This window comes from Mya arenaria, chromosome 10 (assembly GCF_026914265.1).
Source record: "Mya arenaria isolate MELC-2E11 chromosome 10, ASM2691426v1".
Lineage (NCBI taxonomy): Eukaryota > Metazoa > Mollusca > Bivalvia > Myida > Myidae > Mya > Mya arenaria.
Window position 1 is genome coordinate 38126930 of NC_069131.1, and position 19242 is coordinate 38146171.

Here is a 19242-nt window from a genome sequence, read left to right on the forward strand (position 1 = left end):
AATGTTGACATTAAGTAATAAACATTTACATGTATTGAAAACAAGAAAAGAAATGCACGTAAGTGAAAATGAAATCGCGCATCATTTTTATCGATATGGAGGGTTGTTTGTTCTTTTAAAGTGACACTCTTTTTCAAAATCGATACGTACACATATATAACAAACATTAATTTTGAGTGATACATCTTTACATGCTTACTAAATAACACTTTTATTGAACATATTAATAACTGATAACAAGATTGTGACCATGTATTTAATAGCTGAAAACGCAATAATATTAAATGATTGGTGAGTGCTTAAAGATTTACTGTGATCTACTATCGTCTCATAAGGTAGAAATACCTTCTTTTGTGCACCTTTCTTTCAAATTAAACTCGATATCCTTCAGAAGAATCGTTGTTTTCGACATTTATTCACCCTTTTTGGTATATTTATTGTATGAATTGTAATAAATCTGATTTGGGAGTAAAAGTGCATCTTTAACAATCCATAGCTCGATGCGTAGCTCAAATCCTTTTTTCCAAAATAAAGCATAATTCAAGTCAGTTTCTCCACGAGTTTCAAGTCCTTTATATACATGTATTGATCGGGAATTTCCATAAGGGCGTCGAGCGCCACAGACGCCTGTGGGTTCCGAGCGCCTTGCTTCACTTTGTGGAAGTTCACAAACTGAAAGTTATCAAATATTCTTTCCGGAAGTAGGTCATCAAAGTCGTTCATGGCGTCCCATGGACCGTCCCCGACTCCTACGACAATGATGGAAAGGGGGAAGTTGGATGCAGTGACGATGGAGGCGACTGTTTCCGCTTGGCATGCTAGCTGCCCTGTCGTTGCTATCACAAGGATGTGGTACTAAACATGGAAAAGTTTAAACGATAAGAGCAGTTAAGTTGTATATGGGTTGTGAGTTCGACTCCTATCAGATCAAGTATCACCTTTACTTTTTTATTGTGCAATTATGTTTAAATACCAACAAGCTTGTCTTGACATGCGATAAACGAACATTGAGTTGTAATAGAAAGAACTAACGTCATAACTGCTTCTTCAATCTTAATCAAGGTATAATAAACCCGGAACTCCTCGGCGATTTCCCATCGAAAATAACCTCGGATGTATATGGACGGTTTACAATGTCAGAAATTACATTTTAACTACGCTGCACGTAGATCGCGTAGTAATTTCAATTAAGCAGTAAAACGTAATGATTTTACTTTTGGGAATCTTTATTATTTATGGAATAATTGACTTCATTGGCAATCATTTTAAACTCAAATATACAACATACATGTTAAAACACGACAATAATGCAATACTATTATTCTTAATTTACGAACTACTTCTTCTTCTGTTGACCGTTACACTTGTTTACAGTTAGATGACGTCATACTGTCGAAGTGTCGTCATATGTTTTAACGTGACGTTTTTACGTTTATTATTCAGACGGAGTGGTGAATTGTGAATAATTTTCATAAAACGTCAATTTCAAAGTGCTCCGTGAAGCCCTGCATGGGTTGTATTGACAACCATTTCCCTGCTTAGTATTTGATTATATAACTTTATTTTTCAAAAGAAAACTTACAAATAGTCTATGTACACAGCTATGTATTGTTTGATGATTTATATTAAAAACTGTGTGAAATAGAGACATAGTCTCAAAACTTTCCGGACATCCCTCGTACTGATGAACAAGCATACATCCGCGGTTGTTTACGATGGAAAATGACCGAGGAGTTCCGAATGATCGATATATAATATAATATAACTGTTCGCTTCGGAAGCCTTCTACCTTTTTGGTGTTCTTTACGATGTGTACTGCCTCGTCAATGAGAGGCGCAAGGTTTGTAGGTCCACCAAGCTTCAGACCAGGGGTCACGTGATTGTACACGTCCATCACCTCCATAAATCCATCACAGTCGTTCTGCATCATAGACACGGGGAATGTCATGTCTACATTAGTAGAGGTTATACAATACCTATACAGTCGAACCTCGTTGAAACATAGACACGGGGAATGTTATGTTTACATTAGTAGAGGTTATACAATACCTATACAGTCGAACCTCGATGAAACATAGACACGGGGAGTGTTATGTTTACATTAGTAGAGGTTATACAATACCTTTACAGTCGAACCTCGTCGAAACATTGACACGGGGAATGTTATGTTGAAGTTATACAATACCTATACAGTCGAACCTCGTTGAAACACAGACACGGGGAATGTTATGTTCACATTAGTAGAGGTTATACAATACCTATACAGGCGAACCTCGTTGAAACATTGACACGGGGAATGTTATATTTACATTAGTAGAGGTTATACAATACCTTTACAGTCGAACCTCGTTGAAACATTGACACGGAGAATGTTATGTTGAAGTTATACAATACCTATACAGTCGAACCTCGTTGAAACACAGACACGGGGAATGTTATGTTCACATTAGTAGAGGTTATACAATACCTATACAGTCGAACCTCGTTGAAACATTGACACGGGGAATGTTATGTTCACATTAGTAGAGGTTATACAATACCTATACAGTCGAACCTCGTTGAAACATAGACACGGGGAATGTTATGTTTACATTAGTAGAGGTTATACAATACCTATACAGTCGAACCTCGTTGAAACATAGACACGGGGAATGTTATGTCTACATTAGTAGAGGTTATACAATACCTATACAGTCAAACCTCGTTGAAACATAGACACGGGGAATGTTATGTTTACATTAGTAGAGGTTATACAATACCTATACAGGCGAACCTCGTTGAAACATTGACACGGGGAATGTTATATTTACATTAGTAGAGGTTATACAATACCTATACAGTCGAACCTCGTTGAAACATTGACACGGGGAATGTTATGTTTACATTAGTAGAGGTTATACAATACTTATACAGTCGAACCTCGTTGAAACATTGACACGGGGAATGTTATGTTTACATTAGTAGAGGTTAAACAATACCTATACAGTCGAACCTCGTTGAAACATTGACACGGGGAATGATATGTTTACATTAGTAGAGGTTATACAATACCTATACTGTCAAACCTCGTTGAAACATTGACACAGGGAATGTTATGTTTACATAAGTAGAGGTCATACAATACCTATACTGTCAAACCTCGTTGAAACATTGACACAGGGAATGTTATGTTTACATAAGTAGAGGTTATACAATGCCTATACTGTCAAACCTCGTTGAAACATTGACACGGAGAATGTTATGTTTACATAAGTAGAGGTTATACAATACCTATACAGTCAAACCTCGTTAAAACATAGACACGGGGAATGTTATGTTTACATTAGTAGAGGTTATACAATACCTATACAGTCGAACCTCGTTGAAACATTGACACGTGGAGTGTTATGTTTACATTAGTAGAGGTTATACAATACCTATACAGTCAAACCTCGTTGAAACATTGACACGTGGAGTGTTATGTTTACATTAGTAGAGGTTATACAATACCTATACAGTCGAACCTCGTTGAAACATAGACACGGGGAATGTTATGTTTACATTAGTAGAGGTTATACAATACCTATACTGTCAAACCTCGTTGAAACATTGACACGGGGAATGGTATGTTTACATTAGTAGAGGTTATACAATACCTATACAGTCAAACCTCGTTGAAACATAGACACGGGGGAATGGTATGTTTACATTAGTAGAGGTTATACAATACCTATACTGTCAAACCTCGTTGAAACATTGACACGGGGAATGGTATGTTTACATTAGTAGAGGTTATACAATACCTATACAGTCGAACCTCGTTGAAACATAGACACGGGGAATGTTATGTTTACATAAGTAGAGGTTATACAATACCTATACAGTCGAACCTCGTTGAAACATAGACACGGGGAATGTTATGTTTACAGTTGTAGAGGTTATACAATACCTATACAGTCAAACCTCGTTGAAACATAGACACGGGGAATGTTATGTTTACATTAGTAGAGGTTATACAATACCTATACAGTCAAACCTCGTTGAAACATTGACACGGGGAATGTTATGTTTACATTAGTAGAGGTTATACAATACCTATACAGTCGAACCTCGTTGAAACATAGACACGGGGAATGTTATGTCTACATTAGTAGAGGTTATACAATACCTATACAGTCGAACCTCGTTGAAACATTGACACGGGGAGTGTTATGTTTACATTAGTAGAGGTTATACAATACCTATACGGTCAAACATCGTTGAAACATTGACACGGGGAATGGTATGTTTACATTAGTAGAGGTTATACAATACCTATACAGTCGAACCGCGTTGAAACATAGACACGGGGAATGTTATGTTTACATAAGTAGAGGTTATACAATACCTATACAGTCGAACCTCGTTGAAACATAGACACGGGGAATGTTATGTTTACATTAGTAGAGGTTATACAATACCTATACAGTCGAACCTCGTTGAAACATTGACACGGGGAATGGTATGTTTACATTAGTAGAGGTTATACAATACCTATACAGTCGAACCTCGTTGAAACATTGACATGGGGAATGGTATGTTTACATTAGTAGAGGTTATACAATACCTATACAGTCGAACCTCGTGGAAACATAGACACGGGGAATGTTATGTTTACATAAGTAGAGGTTATACAATACCTATACAGTCGAACCTCGTTGAAACATTGACACGGGGAATGTTATGTCTACATTAGTAGAGGTTATACAATACCTATACAGTCGAACCTCGTTGAAACATTGACACGGGGAATGTTATGTCTACATTAGTAGAGGTTATACAATACCTATACAGTCGAACCTCGTTGAAACATTGACACGGGGAATGTTATGTTTACATTAGTAGAGGTTATACAATACCTATACAGTCGAACCTCGTTGAAACATAGACACGGGGAATGTTATGTTTACATTAGTAGGGGTTATACAATACCTATACAGTCGAACCTCGTTGAAACATTGACACGTGGAATGTTATGTTTACATTAGTAGAGGTTATACAATACCTATACAGTCGAACCTCGTTGATTTGAATTCCCGGTCCCGATTTCTCGAAACTTCTTATGTCTCTTATAGCAGGATTAAGCTAAGCTCACTATTTTGGGTTTAAAATAAATTGCGTCATATTCACTTCTTTAAGAGTTTTTATACTCATAATTTTACATAGGATTTATCATTACGAAAATCACATTAAACCATTTTTCATTTATCAAGATACAATTTAAGTATGTATTTTGGCTAATTGAAATAAGCTACTCAAGCCTGTTAAGCTTAAGAAGTTTCGAGAAATTGGGGCCTGGGGACCGGCGAAAATAACTCGAACCTCGGGGGATTTCGAGCCAATCGGAAATGCTTACCTTCAGTATTTAGAAATCGGTCCTTTACATCCAGTTCGAGCTAACGAGGCAATCGAGCGGAGCCAAGTCAGTTCGAACCAACTGGGTTCGACTGTATACATAAATAAGTTAAGATCAGAAAGCTATTCACATTGATTTGGTATTCTAGTCAAACCGACAGAGCGCATATAATAATAATGTTTAAATGTCTTAATTCAAATGACTCTTTTTTTCAATAAATAAATAAATAAATGCCACTTGATCAACAAATCACGAATGACATTAGCATTTTGTGCAGTACTGCTTTTTAATTCTAAAAAAATCAACACATTTTGCTAGTCTATCGCAAAAGAATGTTGATTTGCAATGCATGCACACCTATTACCTCTGGTTTAAGGGGGAACAACTTCCGGTCTGGTGTGCCCTTGTCCCCGAAGCCGTAGGCCGGAATGATGCCGTCGTCGTCTAGCGGTTCCAGAGTTTCACCCAAAATACAGATCACCTGCAATAAATATCAGTAATGCCTTGAAGAAATCATATGCAATCCCTATGTAAAATTAAAAGTAACCACAGCAACAACTGTTATGAGTCCATGGAACAGTCTTTTATCATTCTCTTTGTCAATAATCATTGGTAACGGGGACGAGCAAATACAATTCATTAGTGTCTTTGAATCGATATGATGGATTGATTGCGGATGCAATCATACAACTTTGTAGTGGACTAATCGCCTTAAAAATAGAATGTGTTTTCGGTCCGTACTGATCACCTCAAAAGTAGAATGTGTCTTAGATCCGTACTGATCATCTTAGAATTAACATGTGTTTTCGATCCGTACTGATCACCTTAAAAGTAGAATGTGTCTTAGATCCGTACTGATTATATCAGAATTAACATGTGTTTCGATCCGTATTGATCGCCTCAAAATAGAATGTGTCTTAGATCCGTACTGATCATCTCAGAATTAACATATGTTTTCGATCCGTATTGATCGCCTCAAAATAGAATGTGTTTTCGATCCGTACTGATCACCTCAAAAGTAGAATGTGTCTTAGAGTCGTACTGATCATATCAGAATTAACATGTGTTTTCGATCCGTACTGATCGCCTCAAAAGTAGAATGTGTCTTAGATCCGTACTGATCATCTTAGAATTAACATGTGTCTTCGGTCCGTACTGATCGCCTCAAAATAGAATGTGTTTTCGATCCATACTGATCGCCTCAGAACTAGAATTTGTCTTCGATTCGTACTGATCGCCTCCAAAATAGATTGTTTCTTCGATCCGTACTGATAGCCATAAAAAATAATGTGTCTTCGGTCCGTTCTGTTTTCGGCCCGTTGGTGGGAACTTGGTATTACGCTAATGAAATGAAAGCGAACTGTGTATTTTTTATAAACGATATCTCATTAATACAATCAAGCATTGTTTTTAAAAAGTATTAGATTTACATATACTTTTAACGCGTGACAGAGGAAGACTATAACGAATATTAACATGTAGCGATAGTGTAAACATTCAGGGATTAAATTGAATTCCGATAGATCTACATTTACGAGAAGTTGAAGTTGTTTCGCTTACAATTTTGCAATGTTTAAGGCCAAGATTCGCCATATTCATAAGAAAACCCCAAACTTCACCTACCTAATTACTTACCTCTTGTTACGGATAAATTGTCTTCTCCTTGACCGTAAGTAGACAGTTACCGCTGAATTTATCCTTACCCTGGATATGTTACACTTAAAACTTTGCAATGAATGAGGCCAAGGTTCGCCATCTACATTGGAAACCCCAAACTTCACATCCCTAATTACTTATCTCTTGGTACGGATTAATTTTCTTCTCCTTGACCGTAGGTAAACAGTTACCGCTAAATTTATCCTTACCCTGGATATGTTACACTTGGCACGCGATTTTCATTTGAAACCCCAAACTTCACATCCCTAATTACTTACCTCTTGGTACGGATTAATTGTCTTCTCCTTGACAGTATGTAGACAGTTACCGCCGAATGTATTCTTACCCTGGGTCTCGTTACTCGTCGTATAGTCGATACCTGAAGGTGATGCATATGAAGTTTGCAACAGCCTGGAGGTCGAAACATTCACCTCTGAATGTTTGTTTTTTTAAATTGTAGAAAACACATATTGACGGAAAAGGCCACGGTGAACAATCCTTGCTTTAGAACAAGCTAATGGATGAGGCTGTGTACACTTTTCATATACTCTAACATCATTTTCTGGTGGAGGTAAAAAATAGCGTGGCCAAAATATGATTTTTGTTTTAAAAGTAATGCAATGACAAGACAACAAATTGTGACATGTCAAGCCCGTTGAAAGACCCTTTGACAGACAAAATGCTCTTCCATGCAATTACAACACAGAATAACATGGAGTTGAACAATACGTGTACCTGCAATACTACGCCTTAGCACGGTTAACCTCCATGGAAAGGTTTATGAAAATCCTACAAAATATGGTTTAGAAACAGCCCGGACAAGGCTCATTTCAACATTTGACCTCTAACCTTGACCTTTGAGGTACAGACCTGGGATATGTGCACGTCACGTCACCTCATCAGTGAACCTTAATTCCAAATTATTTGAAAATCCAATAATATATGGTCGAGAAACAGTCCGGATAAGGCTCATTTCAACCTTTGACCTCTAACCTTGACCTTTGAGGTACAGACCTGGGGTATGTGCACGACACGTCACCTCATCATAGTGAACCTTCATGGCGAATTATTAGACAATCCTATAACACATGGTCAAGACATAACCTTTGACCTCTAATCTTGACCTTTGAGGTACATACTTGGGACGTATGCAGAACATGCCGCCTCATCATAGTAAACCTTCATGGCATTTTTTTGAAATCCTAAAATGCATGGTCAAAATTCAGCCCGGACAACCTTTAACTGTGACCTTTGAGGTACAGATCTGGGTCTCACACCGCCTTATCATGGTGAACCTTCATGGCATGTTTTCTTTGAAAAATCCTATAATACATGGCCGTATATAGCCCTGACAAGGATCAGTTCAACCTTCTGAGGTAGGGTTCTTGGATTTTTGTGGGACACCTCGCTACATCATGGTGAATCTTTGTTTTTTGAAAAAAGTCCTATAATGCATGGTCAAGATGTAGCCCGCACAAGGACTATTTCAACTTTCGACTTCTAACTTTATCTTGACCTTTGAGGTACGGACCTTGGTTTTGTATGTGACACGCCGCCACAGCATGGTAAAATTTCATGGCATTTTATGTTAAATCCATAATGCATGATCAAGATACAGCTCGGACAAATTCAGCCATAACGAACGCACTCACGCACGTACGCACATACACGGAATTACAACTTTGTCACCCTCACCGCAAGCGAGTTCGAAAAATAGAAGAAGAAAAAACAACATTAGTACTTAGGATTATAGGCTGACCTGTAAAGGAAGAGATAAGAAAGACTGTTTCCTTTGCCGCCTTTGGACCTAGCTTTTGTCGCATATCTGTTATTGAGCGCACAAGCATATGTTCCATCTTTTGTATCCATACAAAATGAGATTATATCTTACAATGACGAATGCAATTGAAACCAGAGACAAACACTAACAAAGTAACATGTTAGTATGTGAGTCAAAGTAATACCAAATATGATTCCACATTGGTCCACCCCGACGGACTGTATGGCCTTGGTTACTTCATCAAGTCTGTTGAAGCGGTCAACAATCGTCCTGAACGCTACCTCATCCGTGACATCCTTATCTTCTCCCGTCAGTCGGGCAGCTAAGAGATGATGCGGTCTGAAATGGGCACCGTACGTTATAGAGGTTGACTAAAATAAGAATCGTAGTTGGTAGACGTTACCTGAAATGGACACCATAGTTGGTAGACGTGTACTTAAAATGGCCACCGTAGTTGGTAGACTCGTGCTTAAAATGGCCACCGTAGTTGGTAGACTTGTACTTAAAATGGGCACCGTAGTGGACAGACATGTACTCAGTATGGACACCATAGTTGGTAGTCGTGGACATAAAATGGCCACCGTAGTTGACATATGTGTACTTAAAATGGGCAACATAGTTGACAGATGTGTGCTTAAAATGGCCACCGTAGTGGACTGACGTGTACTTAAAATGGGCACCGTAGTGGACAGACGTGTGCTTAAAATGGCAACCGTTGTTGCCAAACGTGTACTTAAAATGGACGCCGTAGTTGGTAGACTTGTACTTAAAATGGCCACCGTAGTGGACAGACGTGTGCTTAAAATGGCAACCGTAGTTGCCAAACGTGTATTTAAAATGGGCGCCGTAGTTGGTAGACGTGTACTTAAATTTGGCAATGTAGTTAACAGACGTGTACTTAAAATGGGCACCGTAGTGGACAGACGTGTACTTAAAATGGCCACCGTAGTGGACAGACGTGTACTTAAAATGGTCACCGTAGTGGACAGACGTGTACTTAAAATGGCCACCGTGGTGGACAGACGTGTACTTAAAATGGCCACCGTTGTTGGTAGACGTGTACTTAAAATGGGCACCGTAGTGGACAGATGTGTAATTAAAATGGGCTCCGTAGTGAAGAGACGTGTACTTTAAATGGGCACCATAGTTAACAGACGTGTACTTAAAATGGCCACCGTAGTTAACAGACGTGTACTTAAAATAGCCACCGTAGTGGACAGACGTGTACTTAAAATGGCCACCGTAGTTGACAGACGTGTACTTAAAATGGCCACCGTAGTTGACAGACGTGTACTTAAAATGGCCACCGTAGTGGACAGACGTGTACTTAAAATGGCCACCGTAGTGGACAGACGTGTACTTAAAATGGCCACCGTAGTTGACAGACGTGTACTTAAAATGGCCACCGTAGTTAACAGACGTGTACTTAAAATGGCCACCGTAGTGGACAGACGTGTACTTAAAATGGCCACCGTAGTGGACAGACGTGTACTTAAAATGGCCACCGTAGTTGACAGACGTGTACTTAAATTGGCCAATGTAGTGGACAGACGTGTACTTAAAATGGCCACCGTAGTGGCAGAGGTGTACGTAAAATGGCCACCGTAGTTAACAGACCATTCACTTTATCTATTCAATTCATATTACTGCCACGAAACAATTAATTATTATAACATCCTAAATTCCGTAATCTTATAAAAAAATCCAACGAAATAAAAGTTTATAACACTTATTTCATCAGTATCTAGAAAACTATACACTTTTTCGTAGAAATATACATCATGACCTTCTTTCACCATCAAGTTCCTTTTAAGATAATAACTCAGTCCGTTACTTCAAATTTACTTCTGTCTATACTTCTCTGTTTGACCAAATATATATGTTAGGCATTGCAAGAAAAATACGATTTATTGGCGCGTTACCATGGTAACATTCTTATTCCTCATTTAAAGAAAATGCAAAATGTCCTTTTATCAAACTGTAATTGTAAATTACTAGTGTACAAAATTATTGGAACATACCCATTGAATGACTTGTTACCATAGCAACCAAAATAATTATAACATAGCACAATGCAATTTCATTTCGAATATGGTATTGATTGTTCTTCCAAAATAAGAAAAAGTTTAACATAACACAGACAGGGCCATTTCTGACCTTTCGTGAACCAAACCCTTTGCTCTTTACGTCATTAAAGCTGCACTCTCACAGATTGAACGTTTTGACAACTTTTTTTTATTTTTTGTCTTGGAACGAGCCAATCTTTGTGACAATCCATGAAAACGGGATATATAAGACTGCTGACAAAATATCAGATCGCAGATTTTTATATTTAAGTTCAAAAATTGATGTTTTATGCATTTTTCTTAAACCGTTAGTAAAGGTTTAAGCCATAAAACATAAATTTTCGAACGGAAATATGAAAATCTACGATCTGATGGTTTGTCAGCAACCTAATAACATTGGTCCACAGGTTGTTACGCAAAAATTTGTGTAAATCTGTGGGCGTGCAGCTTTAAGTTGTATGTGTTGTATGGCTATGAATCTGTTTACATTTAATGCCGAGAAAACAGTATGCTATGGTATGTTATAGGAAATATGCCACGTAGCATTAGCTTAAAATGTTGATTTTTTTCCATCGATTAGCCACTCATTTTTTTATCCCCTAATGTAAAGTCAATATTATTAAGCATAACCGTACATAGTTGTTTTTTTGCGTGTTGTCAGATCTCGTATTAACGTTATCAGAGAAAGCAAAACTGTTCTGTTCTGTTTTTAATGATCGAGGCATATTTTAAAAAGTATGCCCAACCACGACTCGAGGGACAGGACGCTGGTTGTCATCCGTCATTTAATTGACTTTAATGGGAGTATATCTCTTTAATGAATGATAAAACATGGTTGAAGGACCCTTTCAACTTTCACCACCTCTGACAAACGACCTCAAAGCGAAACCAGGCGGAGCAGGCCTACCATACGCGTAATACATACTACACATGTTGAATAGGATAGATCTAACTAGTTTGTTTGAAAATAAACTAGTTATTAACCTCAAAGAAGCCAAATTAAACATAGAACTTATGTGTATCCATCATGTTTTGATTGATTAGTATATACTGCGAAGTCACATATATGTAATGTATGTATACGAACTATTTTTAACTATTGTGACCTATAGTTTGAATCGCACATGCCACAATAATAATAATAATAATAATAACAACTAACTTCGTTACAAATTACTTTGCTTATGCACCAACTCACTGACCAACTCACTAATTCACTTACCAACTCACCAACTCACTCACTAACTCTCTCACTCACTCACTCACTCACTCACTCACTCACTCACTCACTCACTCACTCACTCACTCACTCACTCACTCACTCACTCACTCACTCACTCACTCACTCACTCACTCACTCACTCACTCACTCACTCACTCACTCACTCACTCACTCACTCACTCACTCACTCACTCACTCACTCACTCACTCACTCACTCACTCACTCACTCACTCACTCACTCACTCACTCACTCACTCACTCACTCACTCACTCACTCACTCACTCACTCACTCACTCACTCACTCACTCACTCACTCACTCACTCACTCACTCACTCACTCACTCACTCACTCACTCACTCACTCACTCACTCACTCACTCACTCACTCACTCACTCACTCACTCACTCACTCACTCACTCACTCACTCACTCACTCACTCACTCACTCACTCACTCACTCACTCACTCATCATACCATGACAATGTTTTAAATTAAATTGCTGACTTAGACTCTTTCTGTTATCCTATTCTCTATTTTAAAGGGTTACAGCGTAGCTGGCTCAGGAATATAATTGCCATAGCTTCAAGTGAGATAGTTTTATAAAGCGCATACCATAAGGTGTCTAAAAGACTTACATATGAATATCATCCGCCATGTTTGATTTTAAACTCACTCAGATGTTGACATCCCCTACCTTATTGAAGTAAACCGAAGTACTCCGATTATCAGAGGTTAAACTTAAGACGAAGAAGTTTTTATTATCCGAAATTAGATATTGATATGAGCAACCATACCGCCGAAGTACTTCCTTTTAAAAGATAAATAAAATGTCGATTGCGAAATATTACAATACATCATTTAAAGGCCCGTTCTCGCTTCGGATCATTTATTTGTTCATATTAACCACTAAAGAAGTGGTGAGCAGGTTTAAACTGAACACTTTAAAGTGACACTTTTATTCAAAACAATACATACACATGTATAACAAACATAAATTTTGACTAATAAAACTACTTACTTAATCATGCATTTAATATGGAAAATATTAAGTAGAAAGTGCAAAAATATTAAATGATTGGTGAACGCTAACAGATTTGCTGTAGTCCACTATAGTCGCTTATATATTAGGTAGAAATACGTTGTTTTATGCTCATTTCTTTCAAATTAAACTCGGTATCCTTCATAAGAATCATTGATTTCGAAATTTATTCATCCTTTTTGGAATATCTAAACAATGTCATCAATTGTTTTAAATCTTATCTGGGAGTAAGAGTGCATCTTTAACTATTGTTGTTTGTTAATGGTGTCGACATAAAAATAGTTTTATATAATATTTGAATGTTTACGAAATTAAATACTCTTTGACAATTTTCAATATAAGTATGAAGTGCTTTTATTTAGGTTCATCTTTATAATAATCACGACAAACTCATTTAGATCAATAAAATCAAGAAACCGTTAACAAAATCAGGCTTTTTCGGATAAGTTATTAAGCTTGTTACCCTAAATAACTGGGGACGGTGGGCATTTTAAAGGGCTCAATCAAAGGAATGTTTCTTCCGTTAAAAAAAAAAAGTTAATGTTTCATAACTCCATAACTGTTGCTAATGGGGGTTTTTAAATGGGGGATGGGGGGTATAAATGGGGGGTTTTAAATGGTGGGATGGGGGTATAAAAGGGGGTTTTTAAATGGGGGACGGGGGTATAAATGGGAGGGTTTTAACTGGGGGGATGGGGGGTTTTAAATGGGGGGATGGGGGGTATAAATGGTTTTTTTTTAAATGGGGGTTATAAATGGAAGGTTTTAAATGGGGGGGGGGTTAAATGGGAGGTTCATATGGGGGTTTCTAAATGGGGGGTTTAAATGGGGGTTATAATGGGGTTTATTTAAATGGGGGGTTAAATGGGGAGTTTTTAAATGGGGGGATTATAAATAGGAGTTTTTTAATGGGGGGGGTAAATGTTTTTTTTAATAGGGACTTATATATTGGGGGTTTGATATGGGGGTTAGATGGGGGGTAAATTGGGGGGGTTAAATTGGGGGTTTATTGTTTCTTTTAAATGGGGGAGGGGGGTAACTTGGGGGTATAAATGGGGGGGTTTAAATGTGGGGATGGGGGTATAAATGGGGGGTTTTAAATGGGTTTTTTAAATGAGGGGTTATAAATGGAAGGTTTTAAATGGGGGGGGGGGGTAAATGGGAGGTTCATATGGGTTTTTAATGGGGGGTTTAAATGGGGGTTATAATGGAGGGTTTTTAAATGGGGGGTTAAATGGGGAGTTTTTAAATGGGGGGATTATAAATAGGGTTTTTTAAATGGGGGGTTAATGTTTTTTTAATAGGGAGTTATATATTGGGGGTTTTATATGGGGGTTATAAATGGGGGAGGGGGTAAATTGGGGGGGTTAAACGGGTGGTTTAAATGTGGTGTTTTAAAGGATAACAATATAGATTGATAGAATACATTTTTTTCGTTTAAATGCGTTAAAATATTTAACTCATTACACATGAATAAAAAACCACATATGATTTGTGTACAGATAAAACTGTTATCCATCATTTTTTTCTTTTACGTGGTCACAAATTCCCTAATTAAAAAAACGCCAATTTATTGCTAATATTTTTTTATCTGTACACAAAAGATGTGTTTTAATTGTTTTGACGATTAAAGTTAATTGAGTTAAACATTAAAATGAAACATTTTGTCACGCATCAACCTAAATTGTGTCCCTTTAGCATTTGGATGTACGGATCTTTTATTAACGAGTATCAATTTGTATTTCAAAATGGTTTCATGTAATCTTGTAACATCAACAATACTCTATCGACTGAAACCATCTAAGGTAAGGGACAATTTATAAAATTGATCATTATTGTACGGTACAATATCCAAAGTAAGAGTCAATTTATCAACCAGTATACGATACAATATCCAAAGTAAGAGTCAATTAATCAACGAGTATACGATACAATATCCAAAGTAAGAGTCAATTAATCAACGAGTATACGATACAATATCCAAAGTAAGAGTCAATTAATCAACGAGTATACGATACAATATCCAAAGTAAGAGCCAACTTATCAACGGGTATACGATACAATATCCAAAGTAAAAGCAAATTTATCAACGAGTATACGATACAATATTTGAAGTAAGAGTCAATTTATTAACGAGTATACGATACAATATCCAAAGTAAGAGTCAATTTATTAACGAGTATACGATACAATATCCAAAGTAAAAGCCAATTTATCAACGAATGCACTGTAAACTATCCAAAGTGAGGGCCAAAACTATCCGGCACATAAAATTGAATTTTTGGTGTTGAAATGGGCAATCACAGAAGAATTCATTTGAACATAACTAAGTTTAAAGTATACACGTACAATAATCTTCTGAAGTATATGCAATAGGCCAAAGGCCACATCGCAATACAATACAGAACAGGATTGAAAAATGCAGATGCCGATAGATAAGTATATATCCAGAAAGAGACTATGGACAGAAGGCACAAGATGACGACGCAGTAAAGGCTAAATGTGATAGCACAACCGATACAGACTAATCCATACATGAACATAAACCTAGTAAAGACTCAATTAGAATCAAGACAGACGCTAGCACAGAAGATGTTGAGACATGTTACTAGAAGAAACCAGAGACAGCATCCAATGATTGAGGAATGGAAAAGAGCGACCATAGACCAGATACTACCAAAATGAATATATGGAAGAGACAACATAGTAATGAGAAATCTTACGAGAATCTGTAATGTACAAATGCAAAGAGATTATGGCCAGCTGATAGTACAGCCATGCTACAGATAAGAAATATTGAAAAGAGTGCATCCGGGTGTATGTCTTGGCAAGGACAGAACTATTTAAAGAGAGGTTCTTTGGCGGGGTTGCCACAAGACGTTAAAAGCTGAATCAACAACTGGCATAAATGTATTCGGAGAAAGAATCCAACTAACACGAGAGTTCCGGTAGTTACCATCACATCAACTTATCCAATGGAAAAAGTATGCATAAATTGTCATATTTAAACTATGTAAAGGTCGCATTTCAAACATTTTAGTAATAAATGACCACTACACCAAATTCGCCCAAGCAATACCTACAAGAAACCAAACAGCTAAAACCACCGAAAAAGTTTATTCAACAACTTCATAGTCTATTATGCTGTACCATATATATATCAAAAATTCTGATCACGGCGAAAATTTTGAGTCTGATATAATACAAGAACTTTGTAGATACACGAACATGCAAACATTGAGGATAACCCCTTATGAAAAACGGACAGACTCTCCTAGCTATATTTTGGACATGAGTGTCACAATAAGAACAAGACTGGAAGTGATACTAAAGCACTATTGTTGTTCAATTGTACTCCCAATGAGACGACGAAGAGAACATCGTATAAGCTCATGTTTGAAGGGAAACCAAATAAGCCGATATATAAAGTGTTTGATATACAGCCAAGAGGTATGATCAATAAACAAACTGCTAGACACTGAAGAACACGCAAGCGATAGTTGAAGAACACGCAAGCGATAGTTGAAGAACAGGCAATGAAGTACAAAATCGAGCAGAGGGTGGGCTATGACAAAAAGGTTTAGGCTGTTAGGATCGTAGAAGGAGACAGAGCTGTACGGAAAACAAAATAGTGGATACATTTATACATGATATGTTTGATGTAGATGATCAACTGAGAAAAGAAAAAACAGTGTTCAAGATCGAGAATAGAAAGTCAGGAATTAAAAGACACACCACAGTAGTCATTTACACCAGGTGAGTTTCCAAGATGACAACGATGATGAAGATCAGGTAGATCAAGTTGCGAAAACAGTAGAAATACAGGTAAAACAGACCTACACAGAGGGTAGAACTAAAATAGACTGTGCTAAAAATGAAGTGGAAGATATAGATATGAATAGCGGCGACGTCGCGGATCAAGAGTTTGCTAATAAAAGTGAAGTAGGATATGAGTACGTACACACGACATACCTACGTGGGAACGCCTACACTCGGATATAAAAGAGATAGAGATGGATATTATACAGCTGACCAACATATATAACTAAGAGCTGATGGAATATCAGATGCTGGAAATAAAATGCAACAGGCCTCTAAGACGAATCAAGAAAATAGACGTCAAAAGCCAAAAACTGCAGTTTTAGATATGAACCTTGGACACACTGGTAGAATAAGAGATATAAGGGATAGAGTAATAGAACCAGTTGATGGCACTAAAAGAAAGAAAGTTATATAGCAAAAATAATTAGATAATGCGAAAATAAGGGATACAAAAGACAAGCAGATGAATCAGATGGTACAGGGGCAACCAATTTCAAGAAATGAAGCTCTTGAAATTTTGATTGGCTCAGGAATATTGAGGGATAAAGATACATTGGTGGCAAAACATTCGGTAGAGTTTCGTATTCAATAAAATAGATATAAGATAATTTATATATGATGGGTTTTTATGTTCTGTAGATTTGTATTTTAGTTGCCCTGTAAGAAAACTGATATTGATGAAAATGTTTTATTGCGAGGTCCCATTTTTTTCAAAATGGGAGAAAGGGGGAAAGGGAAGTATTCTATATTTCGTACAAGTACTGGTTAATCATTAGCCAATTGAAAGTTGCTGTTGATTAGTGTAAGAATTAACGTATTGTTATACAGTTTCAGTACTGTAGACTGGAGTATATAGTGAGTAACATAGCGATGACATATGTATTTATACAAAAGAGCATCATTGAGAAAATGACGGGACGTAAGCCTTAGGAGTAGGGCAGGATTTAGCCAAGATTTAGCCTAGATGATATTTTATTTCAAGGGACACAATTCATGCAGAACTATCCTATATTGATTTAACCTCTTGACTGTACCTTTCAAATTACACCCCTTTGACCATAGCTAGTTCAATTATAGAAATATACATGTTTAGTGATGTCAATAGTCAGGTCATCTGTGTGCAAATGATTTCCCTCCATGTTGAAAGTTTGAGAAGTATAGTGGAAGCATTTTAGTTCACATTGTCCAAGTGAAGGAAGCTATTATGATCAGTTATGTTTGCAGTTGTTGTTTAAACTATTTCTTTTTACAATGTGTTGTAGATGTAAACTTGCATTTGGTTTATTTGCTGGAATTAACGATGTATTTTCGTGGTTTGAGACTTAAACATTTCAAGTTTACCATAGTTTACATAGTATACGATACAATATTTGAAGTAAGAGTCAATTTATTAACGAGTATACGATACAATATCCAAAGTAAGAGTCAATTTATTAACGAGTATACGATACAATATCCAAAGTAAAAGCCAATTTATCAACGAATGCACTGTAAACTATCCAAAGTGAGGGCCAAAACTATCCGGCACATAAAATTGAATTTTTGGTGTTGAAATGGGCAATCACAGAAGAATTCATTTGAACATAACTAAGTTTAAAGTATACACGTACAATAATCTTCTGAAGTATATGCAATAGGCCAAAGGCCACATCGCAATACAATACAGAACAGGATTGAAAAATGCAGATGCCGATAGATAAGTATATATCCAGAAAGAGACTATGGACAGAAGGCACAAGATGACGACGCAGTAAAGGCTAAATGTGATAGCACAACCGATACAGACTAATCCATACATGAACATAAACCTAGTAAAGACTCAATTAGAATCAAGACAGACGCTAGCACAGAAGATGTTGAGACATGTTACTAGAAGAAACCAGAGACAGCATCCAATGATTGAGGAATGGAAAAGAGCGACCATAGACCAGATACTACCAAAATGAATATATGGAAGAGACAACATAGTAATGAGAAATCTTACGAGAATCTGTAATGTACAAATGCAAAGAGATTATGGCCAGATGATAGTACAGCCATGCTACAGATAAGAAATATTGAAAAGAGTGCATCCGGGTGTATGTCTTGGCAAGGACAGAACTATTTAAAGAGAGGTTCTTTGGCGGGGTTGCCACAAGACGTTAAAAGCTGAATCAACAACTGGCATAAATGTATTCGGAGAAAGAATCCAACTAACACGAGAGTTCCGGTAGTTACCATCACATCAACTTATCCAATGGAAAGAGTATGCATAAATTGTCATATTTAAACTATGTAAAG

General features: G+C 37.1%; 1 protein-coding gene across 1 annotated transcript; it reads right to left on the minus strand.

The window, feature by feature from the left end:
• Window positions 1-195: 195 nt before the first annotated feature.
• LOC128204250 (copine family protein 1-like) lies at window positions 196-12894 on the minus strand. Its single transcript, XM_052905638.1, has 6 exons — window positions 12737-12894; window positions 8995-9149; window positions 7309-7409; window positions 5739-5855; window positions 1790-1921; window positions 196-855 (listed from the first exon to the last, which is right to left on the minus strand). The coding sequence occupies exons 1-6, from the start codon at window positions 12754-12756 to the stop codon at window positions 541-543; spliced, it is 840 nt and encodes a 279-aa protein (XP_052761598.1). The 5' UTR covers window positions 12757-12894; the 3' UTR covers window positions 196-540.
• Window positions 12895-19242: the final 6348 nt, after the last annotated feature.